Genomic DNA, 14,569 nt, shown 5'->3' with positions numbered 1-14,569 from the left:
CATATGCTTTCCGCCACGGAAATTTACCATCATCTAGAGATCAGACTGTACGACCAGGAATACCAATCCCTCCTGAGGGCTGCACAAAGATCCTGTTCCCCTCTCTACTTTGGGATCACACCCCCGAAATCTAGCCCTGCTGTATATTTAGAACAGCTTGTTAATTATAACTGCAGATGGGTCATAACAAGAGCAAGGTGCAACTCATTCCCCTCTGTCTACCTTCAAGGTCGTCTCCTTAACATCCCACGAAGTGAGCGTTGTTGTCGGTACTGTCCCAACGCTATGGACTCAATCCCTCATATCCTGCTTTACTGTTCGAGGTATAATGATATTAGAACCGATCTGGGAGCTTTACTACCTCTAGAATGTATGTTTCTCTCAGACAAACTAAAAATATCTAAGCTACTGAACAGCCCTCATGTAGAAATTTCTGAAGCAGTTGCTACATTTTTAATCCATGTTCTACATGAAATATAACAATGATCCTGTTTTGTATTTGGAATGTATGGTACTTCTGGTTTATGCCTAATAAAGGTTTTTGGATTGGATTGGAATTTACAATATGGTGACGGGGACACAGGGACACAGCGTCGAGCACCCAAACTTACTTTCTGCCTGAGTCATTTTGGGGGCCTCTTGCTGATAAGGTGGCATCTTTTCCTGGGGAGGGATTGGTGAGTTTGCAGGGCTGATCACCTCAATAGCATCTCTGGGTGGTTCGTATCGGTGGGAAGAGGAGACTGTGGGGACACAGAAAAAGAGAAAATTTCCTTTATTTACCTGCTGAGAATACTGAACGGAGTGGGGCTTATTTCAGACTAGACCTCCAACAGACATTTCCTTTTCTGCTTTAGAGCAGAGTTCAACTGCAGCTACCTGTATCTGAGGTAGTAAAAAAATAACTTAAACTTGTCTTTGATAAAGAATTTTTGGAACCTGAAAGGCAGACTTTCCAAGTTCTAGATCATTCTCTTAATTTGCCAAGATTTTTATTTTTCACCCCCAAGTAAAAAACTTCGTTTGCGCCATTTTGTGTGACAGGCCTGTGCGAACACCATGCTGATGCAGAAACACAGAAAAAGTTGTCAAGGGTGCAGAAAGAAGCTGTCATTTTAAACAAGTAGTTTAAAATATAGTCTTGAAGGTCTTGAGTAATACCTGCTAAAAGGGCATATGTGGGGGGACGAGGGGGGGAGGATACAGTTTCTGCCAAGACTTATCATCCCCATCTCATAAAAGCAGAAGATTTTTTTTTAATGACAGAAATTGTGAAAAAAATCTGCAGAATTATGCACGATTGCTCAATCTGCGCAATTTATTCAGGTTACAGATTCTGGAATGTGGAATGCCAGGACAGAACATTTTTAAAAGATCCAGGGCAAAACACATTCAGCCTTGGTCACAGAAATAGAAAAAAGAGATCACGTATAGGAAAAAGAGATCAGAATTCTGTAAACAAAATACAACATTTAGTAAATCTGCAAAATTGTCCTTACTGAGCCTCATGTGCTCAGCTTCTACCAGCCACAACGGGAAGCTACATAGAGCTGGTACAGGGCTGGAGTAAGCAGCAATGGAAAAGGGGAGGAACAGGAGAGGAATAAAATCCTGGAGGCCCAGGCTAAATGCTGCTGGAGAACAGCAGCCATGCACCTGTTCTATCCCAAGAGGCTGTGTATGTTATTCTGAACATCAGGGGTGTAGGGGAAAGTGTGTTGCAGGAGGACATCTTTGTCCTGGGGAGAGAAGAGGCAGTGGTGACTCTCAGCAGCCCTGCGCTCATATCCAAACTAAAGGAGGAATAGCAATGCCAAAAGACACTCTCATTCAGCTTCCCCTTAACACTGCTGCCAAGCCAAGCCTAGCTGGAGAAGCAGAAAAGCCAGGGAAAGTAAACATACGACTGCTGGAAGAATCTGAGCTCTGGGAGCCGCGGTCCCGGGCATCCTTGTCGGAGGCGATCTGCCGCGTGATGATCACATCGATGAAGTTGGCGGCCGTGATGGTGGTCTTCCCGCGGGTCCGCAACTCCTCCTCGTACTTGGATATGGAGGGGGGGCCTTTGTCCTTCCCAGCTTCCGAGAAGATGGCCGAAGACGACTGGCTCTGAGGCTTGCTGCTGGAAAAGCTGGACGACGAAGACGTATATGGGCCGGAAGGCCCCCTCTTCTCCGCCTCCAGCGCCTTCTGTTCCATCTGCTGCTGTTCGCTAATCACTCCCGACCGGCGGCCCATGTTTTCTTCGATCCGGCCGCCATCATGCTTGCTCTCTTTGGACTTGGCCACGTCCATCTGAGGGGCAGAGGCAGCTGCGTCCACCAGAGCGGCCAAGGCGTCGGCAGCCGTGTTGTAGCGTGAAGCGGGCAACCCCTGCGTTATGGAGGGAGCACCAGGAGGGAGCTGCCTGTTGGCAAAAACGAAATAGCTCAGGGTATTTGACCAGGATAGGATTTTGGGGGCACTTTCACCAGTCCTAGAGCTTCACAGACATGAGCCTGTTGCCACTACTGCAACCGTATTCCAACCGGTTGGCCTCCCCTTCCTGTCCTCTTCCAGCTTCCTGACTTTGTTTTCCTTTGTGCTTAGTTTAGTGGTCCTATATGTTATCACTACTTCATTCCCCCTCTGGCTGAATCACAGCAGAAATTAAGGCGCTGGGACTTTGTATGGCAACTGTGTTTTAAGATGTTGGTTTAATTTATGTAAGCCACCCTGAGCCCGTTTAACAGGGAGAGGCAGCCTAGAAGCCTAATAACTAAATAAAATAATAAGTACCAACATCTTGGGACAGGCATTCCCAACTTTTTTGTTAGAACAAGGAATCCCCTCTTCCAAGCTGATGCCTGCAGGGACAAGTGCAGGCATCTTCTACATACGTATTTACCTGAAAGTGCTTCACCACCGTCTTTTTTTATCTCTGAAAATCAGGTTCTAATTATCAGATTAAACAAATGTAAGAAGCACCGTTTTAGATGCATTATGCTCTTGGAGCAACTTTGAGGTCCCTTCCGCACATGCAGAATAATGCACTTTCGATCCACTTTCACAACTGACTGCAAGTGGATTTTGCTATTTCGCACAGTAAAATCGAGCTACAAAGTGAATTGAAAGTGGATTGTAAGCGCATTATTCTGCATGTGCGGAAAGGGCCTTAGTGGTAACAGTGGCTGACAGAAAGCTGCTGACAGCATGGTATACTAAAGCCTCTTTGTCCCCGTTTATTTCTCTGATGTTTCTCCTGTCCTCTGGAGTCCACAGCTAGCCTAGGATGAACAGCCTCTTCAGCAAAGGTGCAAGACCAGCTGTAGCCATCCCAGATGCATGAGCCTTCTCTTGCAAGCCAGGGGGAAGCCAGGGGGCATTTATGGACACTCTGTAGATTGACGCAGCTACCATCAACTGATTTAAACCCTGGCAATCTACCTATAACAATCATGCAACGGCCCTACATGATGCATGCCCTTGGCTGTGTTCGAAATATCGCCAATTTCAATTCAAGTGTCTTGGGACTACAAATGTAACCCCAGTGGTGTAGCGCCAAGGGGTGTGTGTGATGTATCGGGTGCGCGCCCCTGCGGGGACATGGCGAGGGCGTCCCTGGGTGTGATGGGGCGCAGAGCACACGCGTGCCCTGGGCGCAGTTCCCCCTCACTCCACCCTTGTGTAACCCACTTTGTCATTCTTCTAAGTGGAAATACTCTAAGCAGTGTAGTTGCCATCCCATGAAAGAGAACTCAAGCACCTTACCTGAAAAGCGGCTGCCTTAAACCAATGCTACCACAGGCCCATGACCTGCATGTCCCAGACTAGCCCAATCTCGTTAAATCTTAGAAGCAAAGTAAGTTCGGCCATGGTTAGTATTTGAATGGAAGACCACCATGGCCGACCAGGGTTGCAACATGGAAGTAGGCAATGGCAAACCACCTCTGAACATCTCTTGCTTTAAAAACCTCACGAGGGGTCACAGTTAACGGGGGCTGCGACTGGATGACACTTTTTACCACTGGTCCCCTTTAGCCCCCAACTGTCTACAAGATCTACATTACAGTTTCCCAAAGTCTCAGCAATTGTCTTTGCCTCATGTCCTGAGAGCCGCCTTTACTAGAAAAGCCTGGGATGGGACCAGGGACTTTCTGAAAGCAAACCATGTGCTCTGCCCACCCCAGGAATTTCTGGCTGTTGGTCAGCAAACAGATTCATCAGCAAACAGATTTTTGAAACAAACTGTGGCAGATTTTTGACACAAACTCTCCAACCGTACATGATGCGTAATTGGGCGGTGGGATCCAGAGGGGTGATCACGCTTGTTCCATTGGATCCCTGGAAAATGCTGGGCCTCTGCTGTAAGATATTCTCTTGGCTCCTGACTGAAGGGGAGGGTGAGCGGACGTAGCCATGGCTTCCAGGTCTCCCTGGCTGCTCAGCACCTGATGGGTGTGAAGAAAGACTGAATCAAATATCTAAAACCCTTTTATGAGCATACAACATCCATCAACAGAGGAAGAGGGAAGCATCCCTGCAAGATGTATCCCTTTGATCCAGGCAAGCATCCCTGCAAGATGTATCCCTTTGATCCAACTAGCCCTGCCAGGGTTGGTTAATTCAGCCCCATCTCCACCTCGGATGCAGCTGGATGAATTGCTCCAGGAACAGAGAGCAACCCAAATGACATAGTCTCGGTGAAGGCTGTGATGGACAACCTCGAGTTTCACCCTCCTAGCATCCCAGATAATCCCCACCTACAGAGGGATTGGGCAGGTACTAATCAGCGTCAGCCAATGAAAGGCTGCAAAACCCCGGGGAGAGGGGAAAGAGAATAAAATTGGGTTTGGGGAAGCAATAGAGAAAGAGGTTGGGAGAATTCTCCTGGGAGAATAGTTAGGTAGTTAAGCTTTGCCCAGTGAAGAAAAAGAACTCTGATATCTTTACAGTTAAACTTTGTTAAACTTTCTGTGAGTCTGGATGTGTCTTTCAACCAGAAGTAAAACAGCCTAGAGCTGTGACTCATGCAGAGACACAATAAAGAGCCTCTGTGAAAGCCTCAAGTTAAATGGGCAACCTCGAGTTTCACCTTCCTGGCATCCCAGCAAATCCAGAGGGATTAGGCAGTTAAACTTTGCCCAATGAAGGAAAATAACTCAGATATCTATAGCAAAAATACACAGGGCTCACGGGCTGATAGAGTCAGGAAACAAAGCAGATATCTTAAGAACATAAGAACATAAGAACTAGCCTGCTGGATCAGACCAGAGTCCATCTAGTCCAGCTTTCTGCTACTCGCAGTGGCCCACCAGGTGCCTTTGGGAGCTCACATACAGGAGGTGAAAGCAATGGCCTTCTGCTGCTGCTGCTCCTGAGCACCTGGTCTGCTAAGGCATTTGCAATCTGAGATCAAGGAGGATCAAGATTGGTAGCCAGAGATCGACTTCTCCTCCATAAATCTGTCCAAGCCCTTTTTAAAGCTATCCAGGTTAGTGGCCATCACCACCTCCTGTGGCAGCATATTCCAAACACCAATCACACGTTGTGTGAAGAAGTGTTTCCTTTTATTAGTCCTAATTCTTCCCCCCAGCATCTTCAATGTATGCCCCCTGGTTCTAGTATTGTGAGAAAGAGAGAAAAAATTCTCTCTGTCAACATTTTCTACCCCATGCATAATTTTATAGACTTCAATCATATCCCCCCTCAGGTGTCTCCTCTCCAAACTAAAGAGTCCCAAACGCTGCAGCCTTTCCTCATAAGGAAGATGCTCCAATCCTTCAATCATCCTCGTTGCCCTTGTGTTACCTGAAGAGAAATAGTATGTTCGGGACTTGCAAAGGACTGAGGGAAATATCCCAAGAGACAAGCTCACCCTATTTTAATAGGTTGAAATTCTTGGGTTTAAGGAGGAGGGTTCTCTGTGATAAAAACATGCTGTCTGGGACAGGTGTGTGTGAGAGAGAGAAATTGTAACAGTTTTAACGCACAGTTCTACTGTCCTTGGCTGAAAACAGTACTTTGTTATGTTCATTTATTTATCCACCAAACCATTAAGCATCGAGCCCTTCTAAAGATCAAACAATAAAGTTATTTCTTGCGTTGTAAAAGAAATGTGTTGGTGTGAATCACTGCAGGAAAAGGAGCGGGGGAAGTAGAATAATTATCTCAGCTATCTATTGTACCTCCTCAGGCTCCCTCTATAACAGCAGCATGAAATCCAGCCGTTACTAAATTGCCTTCTTTACCACTTCCAACCCACGCCATAAAAAAAAACAACTCAGTCACTGCTACTGGAAAGTATGACAGGGAAGATCTGGAGCTGAGAAAACACATGGCTTTCACAGAGGCTCTTTATTGTGTCTCTGCATGAGTCACAGCTCTGCGCTGTTTTGCTTCTGGTTGAAAGACATGCCCAGACTCACAGAAAGAACTCTTACATGCAGAAGCACATGCTGACATCCAACCTTAATTCAAAATAAGTGTGTCTGAGCTATTAAAAGCATAGGAAACTCTTCCCTTCTGTTCTTCAACTTCAGAAGTGGGGAGGAAGTAAGGAATGGCGTTTGGCCCTCTCGGGCTTACCCAATTCCTTTTTGTATTTGCTGCACTTGGGCTCCAGTTCAAAGATCTGGCAACAGACACTCACCTGGACGAAGATAAAGCTCCGAGGGAACCGCTGCTATCCTCTCCCTCTCGCGCTCCCGTTCTCTCTCTCGCTCCCGCTCCCGCTCCCGCTCTCGCTCCCGCTCTCGTTCCTTCTCTCTCTCCCGCTCTCGTTCTCTCTCAGCATTTGCAACTGCAGATGCTGCCAGATGTGAGGGGTGCCCTGCCAGACAAACAGGAGAAATGCTTTCAGAGACAGTGGCACACCGGGACTGGCGACAAAAGGTAGATCCTCCACTACTAATCCGTACATGTTTTATATGCCAGTTTCACCATCGCAGCCTCCCCAGTTTGGTGAAGGTAAATGGTGGAAATCCCTCACTTCCCTACAGTTCCCAGGGAAGAGAAGGATGTCTACTAAATGCAGAGCAGAGAGGTCCCACAATTTGGACGATGTTACCATCAGGCATACAGTTGTGTTGTTGGGTTTTTTTTAATGTATTTATTATTATTATTTACTAGCGGGGGCCCGGCCACGCGTTGCTGTGGCAATTGTCCTTCTCATCACAGTCCGCAACCCACACAGATGTCCATGCAGGTCCAATGATCTGCAGCGTAGCCTTTTGGGGTGGTCAAATGGAATCCCTCTTTCCCTTTTCCATTCACACTGTTATATGGTGGTGTCTTGTTTTTTTAGTATAAGGTAACCTTTTCCATTCCACAACGGGACTGTCCAGAGTGCGAATCCCGCTGTCCATGAGGCTGGTTGACACGCACAGTCCTGGCTTGGGGAAGGCAGAACTGGGGCAAGGAGGCTATCCCAGCCAGGCAGCAGAGGCAGGGTGGTGAGGCGCTCAGATCGAGGCCAGCTCCCTGGGTTCTTAAAGGGCCACGTGCAAAAGAAGCGGAGCCAGTAGTGTTGGTTCACCCCCCACCCCGTGGATTTTCTTAGAAGAAAAAGGCAAACTCCAGCTCACTTTTAGTAAAAGAGAGCTGTGGCGAATATGGGTGAGGAAGTGGGTAAGTGGTGGTTGGATGTGAGGGAGGGCAGAGTGAGGTGTGTGAGGATGAGCTGGATGTGTATGAAAGTATGTGTGTTATGTGGTAGCAGTGGATGAGGAACAGAGAGTGAAAGTTACCTGCATGTGAGGGGGGGGAAACCCCACCTGACGTCTCACACGGCAAAGTGTGTATGTGTTTCACTTCCAGTCGTATTACCTAACAGTGTTACCTATGTACTGTTTTAACTGCTCATCTCTGCCCATCTGCACGAACATCCTAAGCCCTCAGGCCACAGACAGACAGGCTGCATGGAGATTCTAAGGGTGACAGTTAAACACAAACAGCTTCATGGCCTGGTGCGCCAGGAAAAAGACGTTTTACCTGGCTCAGGTATGGACTTTTGGCGATTTGAAGGTCCGATTACCTGCCCGCAACAGGGAGGGACATCATGTGAAAATTTGGGGGCGATCCGTCCAGCCGTTTCGGCATTAGGGAGTGACTAACAAAGTCACTGTTTGCTTTTTATATATATAGATTATCCGGGGATTTAATACCAATATTCACCTTATTAATGTATTGGATCACATATTTGTGTTGTTGGGGTTTGTTGTTACATTTGTTTCACTGCTTAATATATGTTTATTCAAAATTTCTAAGAAGTTACGTCTTTCTTTTTTTGTGCCATTTACGCAGATTGGGATTAGATAGCTTGTTCTTTTTGTAGCTATACAGGCAAGAAATCCCAGAATGTTTCTCATCGTACTTACTAGCCAGCTGTACTCTTACCCACTCAAGAATCACTGCAAATGGCTTTATGAAACATATGGACCACGATTCAACACAGCAAGAACTTTGCAAAACAAGGTTAACACACTGCTGCATCCTATGGTGGCCCAGGACACAATGCAATGGCCTTTTTAAATTTTGGTTTGAAATTAAGCTTTTAGTTGATTTTAATTTATATTTAAACTAGATTAGATTAGATTTTAACGATTATAACTGATGTAAATTGTTTCAACTAAATTAGATTGGATTTTAACTACTATAATTATTTTAAACTGTTTTAATTGCTTTAGGTGTTTGGGGTGTCGTGTGGTTTCTGGGCTGTATGGCTGTGTCCTAGTAGCATTTTCTCCTGACGTTTCACCTGCATCTGTGGCTGGCATCTTCAGAGGATCTGATGGCAGTAAAGCAAGTGGAGTATAAGTGTTTATTTAATCAAAGGTATTTGTTATTTAAGGCGCTCTGAGTAAGCCGCTCTGAGTAAGCCTGTAGGGAGGGCGGCGCACAAATCGAATTAAACAAACAAATAAATATTGTGACAAATAGAACCCGTTGATTCAACTGTGTCCACTTGTGCTGCAGAGATGATGGCAGCTGCTCTAGCAGCGGTGGGTCTGCCTTTGCCGCCTGTGTCAAGAAGACCTCTGATGTCCAACCAAGTGCAGTTACCATTTTGGGAGATGTCATTTGGAGGGGATGTCCCTGCAGCTCTTACTGGATACTTACCTGGGGACATGGAGGGAGGGTTGTAGGGCCGGGTTGGGAATGCAAGCTGCGTTCCAGGGATGTATGTGATTCTCTCCATCGGAGGAGTGCTGGTTCCACCAGGGTGAGGGACTAAGATAGTGGGAGCCATGCTGTTCAGATCAATGATGCCTGATCGAAAAGGAAAAAAAATGAAGTGGTGGTGTCAAGCAATATTCAGCCTCCATTCTAAAAAGCCCATGCTAGGCGAAGAGAGACTCACCTCTGGCTCCTGCATAGGGAATCGCCAGCGTTTGCTCCCGGGGGGAGAGTCCCCGGGCAAGGTCAGGGCGCAAGTTGACCTGCATCTGCTGAGAAGTGATGTAATCGTTTAAGATGGTCTGCCGGGTGTTCTCCATCGCATAGAGCTGATACTGGCTAGGGTATCCAGGCGTGGGAGAGAGCTGACGCTGGAACATGTAGGCAGTAGCTGGGATGGGAGGGAGAGAACAGCAAGGGTTAGCTGTGGAGCCAAACCACTTGGAGCCTGCAATACTAAAGACTCTCTGGGTAACAATGAAGCCTGTCTTAGGACTGCAACTCCTTGGCGTCGCTCAGCCGATCAGAGCTTCTAAGGCTGAGATACTGGATTCAGACAACCAATCTGTGTTTTTCCCAAATAGTGATCAGAGGTGATAGGAAAACTCAGTGACCGTGGGTGACAGTGAGCTCCTGTCCTTTGAAAGGGCAAAAGCTGACTTCATCCCTCTTAAGAGCAGGTATACTCTTATCTGGGGGAACCAGGTTTGATTCCCAGCTCTGCCCCAAGCTGTGGAGGCTTATCTGTGGAATTCAGATTAGCCTGTACGCTCCAACACGCCAGCTGGGTGACCTTGGGCTAGTCACAGCTCTACAGAGCTCTCTCAGCCCCACCTACCTCACAGGGTGTTTGTTGCGAGGGGGGAAGGGAAAGGAGTTTGTAAGCCCTTTTGAGTCTCCTTGCAGGAGAGAAAGGGGGGGATATAAATCCAACTCTTCTTTGTCTTCTTCTTCCTCTAACACAGGGTATATTTATCCCTTTCCTAGAAATATCAGAAGGTTCTGTTTGCATCTCCTCCAGATGGGCATGAAAACGACTCATCCTCTGCCTTATGGACACACAGACCTTCTGAAGTATTCTCAAGGACTGCAGTTTGGGTAACACTGTGCTATTGTCCACCTTCCCTGTCTGGCAGCTTGGAGGTTCTTCTCAGCAAAGGTGAGCAGCCAGCTAGTGAGGAGACTGAGTGTTGAAACCTGGTTGCTACTGTTCGATCCCGTCTTTGGGAAAAGTGAATCTGAGCATCTCATTTTTGCACTAATGTCTCTATCTTCAGAAAAAGTCTATCATTTTCAGTATTAGGGTGTTGTGGGTTCTCCAGGCTGTACGACCATGTTCCCGTAGCATTTTCTCCTGACGTTTCGCCTGCATCTGTGGCTGGCATCTTCAGAGGATCCTCTGAAGCCACAGATGCAGGAGAAACGTCAGGAGGAAATGCTACTGGAACACGGCCGTACAGCCCGGAAAACCCACAACACCCTAGTGATTCCGGCCGTGGAAACCTTTGACATTTGTGCACCGACTAAACAAACTTTAAAAACAATTCATCCTTGCAGGGTCCAGCTGTACACACACAAAGAGACGATTAAGGATTCTCAATGGCTGGAAGCATCAAGATGGGAGTTCAGCCTTCCCCACCAGGGGTGTTTTGATGGCGCCCTTTACTTTTTGTGCCCTCTGCTTAAAGGCTGCCATGGCTTGCTATGCAGACAAGCAAACAACTGGTCTATTTTTTGGGTGGGAGGCTTGCCTTTGTGCCCCCAATGCTGAATGATCTCACATTCACTGAGGAGATTCCCACAGGGTGCACAATGGAGCAGAAATATACTGCTACCTGACCTCCCCTTCTCTTGGATCTCTTGCAGCGTACCAGTTTATCCTTTCGGGATCACAAGCATTTTCCCAGCATTCAAACACCCATGCAGCAAACGCACCCCACCACTTTTTAGAACTTTGGTTATCTCTGCAGACCTTGAACTCTTGATGTCTTTGCAGAAACAGACACACACAACTGTGTAAACAAACAATCAACAGTCTGCAACAAAAGACGCATTTTACAATGTGAATACGTTATGTAAACGAAGGGACATTCAGATCCAGGATCTCGTGCCAGTGAGAGGCAAAGCAGAATTTCTGGTGCTCGGAGGCAAGCAGTGGATTTCAGCACTGTTCAAACCTCCTCACAGCCGGCAGAAGCCAAATGCATTCTGCAAAAGTAGCTCGAAGGTGCCCACTGGCTTAATTTGTTCCTTGTGTCAAGAAGCTTGAAATTTAAAACTCTGATTTTTAAGACAGCGCTCAAAGAAATTCTTGGGGTTCCTCTGAAACTCATTGGGTGAAATTTTATTGGAAGGAGTGCACTCCGTTGTTGGCCTTCCCCTGTAATGAGCAGAATGCTCGGGACTGAATGTTCTCCAACTCTCGCTGCACCCACGAGTGCTGGCTAATCCAACCCCATGCGTAGACCAGGAATCAATTCACATGAAGAAGGAAGGCCAGTATATACCAGGATCCAGAGCTCGATGGAACTGCATTGCAGGGTCCAGGTGTGAAGGGAGATGGCTCCTGTACACCTCGGGAGTAGCGCCTCTATGGTGGGGATCAAAGGGGCTGTGACTGACCACAGGATCCACCCCTGGCACAGGAGATTTTGATGGCACGCTCTCCCTCTGCGTCGGCGTAAGAGTGGATTTCCTCTCGTGGTTTGCAGTCTTCCCGGAGGATATGCTGGCTGGAAAAGAAACGTCATCAACGTTAAGGCCTCACGGGAGTATTTTGATGTTGACGATTTAGTCCTAAAGAAACAGGACCTAGGCTAGCCTGATCTCATCAGATCTCAGAAGCTAAGAAGGGTCGATCCTGGCAAGTATTTGGATGGGAGAACTCCAAAGAATACCTGGGTCATGATGTAGAGACAGGCAATGGAGGAAAAAAACAACACACTGAACTACTCCTGACTTGCAAACTTCACCAGGATTTGCAAACTTCACCAGCAAATCAGATGTGACTTGATGGCAAAAAGGGAGGGAGGGAGACCCACCTGACACTGCTAGAAGTGGTGGTGGTGGGGGGACATGTTAGTGTTGCAAACCAGATCCTCCTGACTTTGACTAGCTGATGATTAATGACCTTTGCTCATCCATTCCTTTCTCCCGCAAATAGCCCATGTTCTGATGCAACCCCAAAGTGAAACTGGAGACTCGCAGCTCCTCCCGCTGCAGCCAGCTGGCTGGGCCTAGTTAAAGTTTGTCAGCAACAGCAGCTTATATTTACTCTGAGTCTGAGTTTTTAAAAATACCCCGAAGCTGCAAACGCTCCCTGCTCCTGCCCCCATGTCTCAAAGGCTCATTCTGCACATGCAGAATAATGCACTTTCAAACTGCTTTCAGTGCTCTTTGAAGCTGTGCGGAATAGCAAAATCCACTTGCAAACAGTTGTGAAAGTGGTTTGAAAACGCATTATTTTGCGTGTGCAGAAGGGGCCAAAGTCTCTTCTCCATACACATCAGCTGCCAATCCACCTCCTCCAAATGTGCCCCTAAGGGTCCTTCCCTTCCACAAAGAATTTTCTTGGCTCTCCACAATGCACTTGTCTTTTACAAAGAACCAATTTAATACAGTAGGGGACAGAGGGTCCAAGTGGGACTGGGAAGATTGGGTTCACATATATTATTACAATCTAAAACAAAACTTTAAAACATTTCAACGTCCTCCACCTTGGGGATCTGAACAGGGTGGTGAGGTGGCAGAGAAATGCCTTAAATACAATAAACGAAACCAACGAGACAAGCAAAACGGTGGTCACAGGAAACCGACAGCGCACCTTCTGGGACTCTGTTCATCATCGGAGAACTCCTGGACATGCTGGGGTAGTTCACGGGGGTCCTCCTTGCGTTGGCGTCTTCGTAGATCCCAGGGCTCACTTGCGACTTGGGAGCTTCGTGAAGAGTCGACCGGAGGACCGAGGGCCCGGAGCTGACCACAGAGGTATGGCGGGAACGGACCTCCCCAGCCTTGGCGTCTTCATACTTCCCTCGTTCCACGACCTTCATGTTTTCAGACACCATCTCCAGCTGCGGCATGCCTCGGGGGAGCTTGCTGGGCCCGGTGATCAAAGACTTGACGTTGTGTTTGATGGTGGGCTGGCCTGAGCTGCTTTCATATTTTATGGGTGTGCCCTACGAGTGGGAGAAGACGCAGCGGCATTGGTTTTTATACTGCACTTTTCTCTACTGGGGAGCCAGTGTGGTGTAGTGGTTAAGAGCAGATGCACTCTAATCTGGAGAACTGGGTTTGATTCTCTGCTCTGCCGCATGAGCTGTGGAGGCTTATCTGGGGAACCAGGTTAGCTTGTGCACTCCCAAGACACGCCAGCTGGGTGACCTTGGGCTAGTCCCTGTTCTTCGGAGCTCTCTCAGCCCCACCCACCTCACAGGGTGTTCGTTGTGCGCGGGGGGAGGGAAAGGATATTGTAAGCCCCTTTGAGTCTCTTTACAGAAGAGAAAGGGGGATATAAATCCAACTCTTCTTCTTCTTACTGTAAAGAGTCTCAAAGCGGCACATAATAGCCTTCCCTTCCTCCCCTCCACCACAGCCACATTGTGAGGTAGATGGGGCTGAGAGTTCTGACAGAACTGTGACTGGCCCAAGGTCACCCAGCAGGCTTCATATGGAGGAGTGGGGAATCAAAACCCAGTTCTCCAGAGTCTACCACTCTTAACCACTAGATCAGTGTTTTCCAACCTTTTTGACGTCGCGCTACCCTTGACCTCGCTCTTCATATCTCAGGGCACCCTTGAGGTTCATTTGATTTTTTTTTTGCATTTTTAGGGGTTTTTTCCCATTTTTGGCCTGTAAGGGGGGGGGTGGCAAGCAGGGGGAGGGGAGGGAAGGCAGCTTTGACAGCTGCGTTGTTTGCCTAAATTTGGCATGGATTGGGGGGATTTAAAGGGAGAGCTCCCTTTAAATCTACCCCACCCCAATCCACACCGAATTTAGGCAAATAAAACAATGCTGTTTTTCAATGTTGTTTAAAGGGAGCCCATGAGGCTTCCAACCCCCCCCCCCTTCAAAATCAGTTTGATTCCAATGTGGTGGGGGGGAGGCGGTAGCATTGTCATGGTACCCCTGGGACGTGCTCATGGTACCCAAGGGTACCACGGAGCCCTGGTTGGGAATCACTGCACTAGATTATGCTGGCTCTCATGCTGGAGGAGAAACGCCATCATCAGCTCAGGCCCCCTTTGCATCTGGGACAGGAAAGGACCCTGCAGGAACTCCCTCCACCACAGCACATGTGCATTTTGACAAGAAAAGGTTGTTTGGAAACATTTTATGTAAAAAAAATTTTTTTTACCTCCCCTGAAGAATGAAAAACAAAACAAAAACCCTTGGGAGCAACTTAACCCAATAA

At 47.5% G+C, this 14,569-nt stretch overlaps 1 protein-coding gene across 1 annotated transcript in view; it reads right to left on the bottom strand.

Annotated features, from left to right (window-relative positions):
- NCOR1 (nuclear receptor corepressor 1) overlaps positions 1 to 14,569 on the bottom strand; it is a 154,224-nt gene that overhangs the window by 21,369 nt on the left and 118,286 nt on the right. Inside the window, 8 exon segments of the mRNA XM_048518672.1 lie at positions 612 to 743; positions 1,905 to 2,407; positions 4,265 to 4,430; positions 6,632 to 6,811; positions 9,100 to 9,249; positions 9,341 to 9,547; positions 11,664 to 11,888; positions 12,980 to 13,334. Of these exon segments, the coding sequence (XP_048374629.1) occupies positions 612 to 743; positions 1,905 to 2,407; positions 4,265 to 4,430; positions 6,632 to 6,811; positions 9,100 to 9,249; positions 9,341 to 9,547; positions 11,664 to 11,888; positions 12,980 to 13,334 (1,918 nt within the window).

Source organism: Sphaerodactylus townsendi, linkage group LG16 (genome assembly GCF_021028975.2).
Source record: "Sphaerodactylus townsendi isolate TG3544 linkage group LG16, MPM_Stown_v2.3, whole genome shotgun sequence".
Taxonomy (NCBI): Eukaryota; Metazoa; Chordata; class Lepidosauria; order Squamata; family Sphaerodactylidae; genus Sphaerodactylus; species Sphaerodactylus townsendi.
Note: the sequence above shows the minus strand (reverse complement) of the source record. Positions and strands in the feature narration are given on the sequence as shown.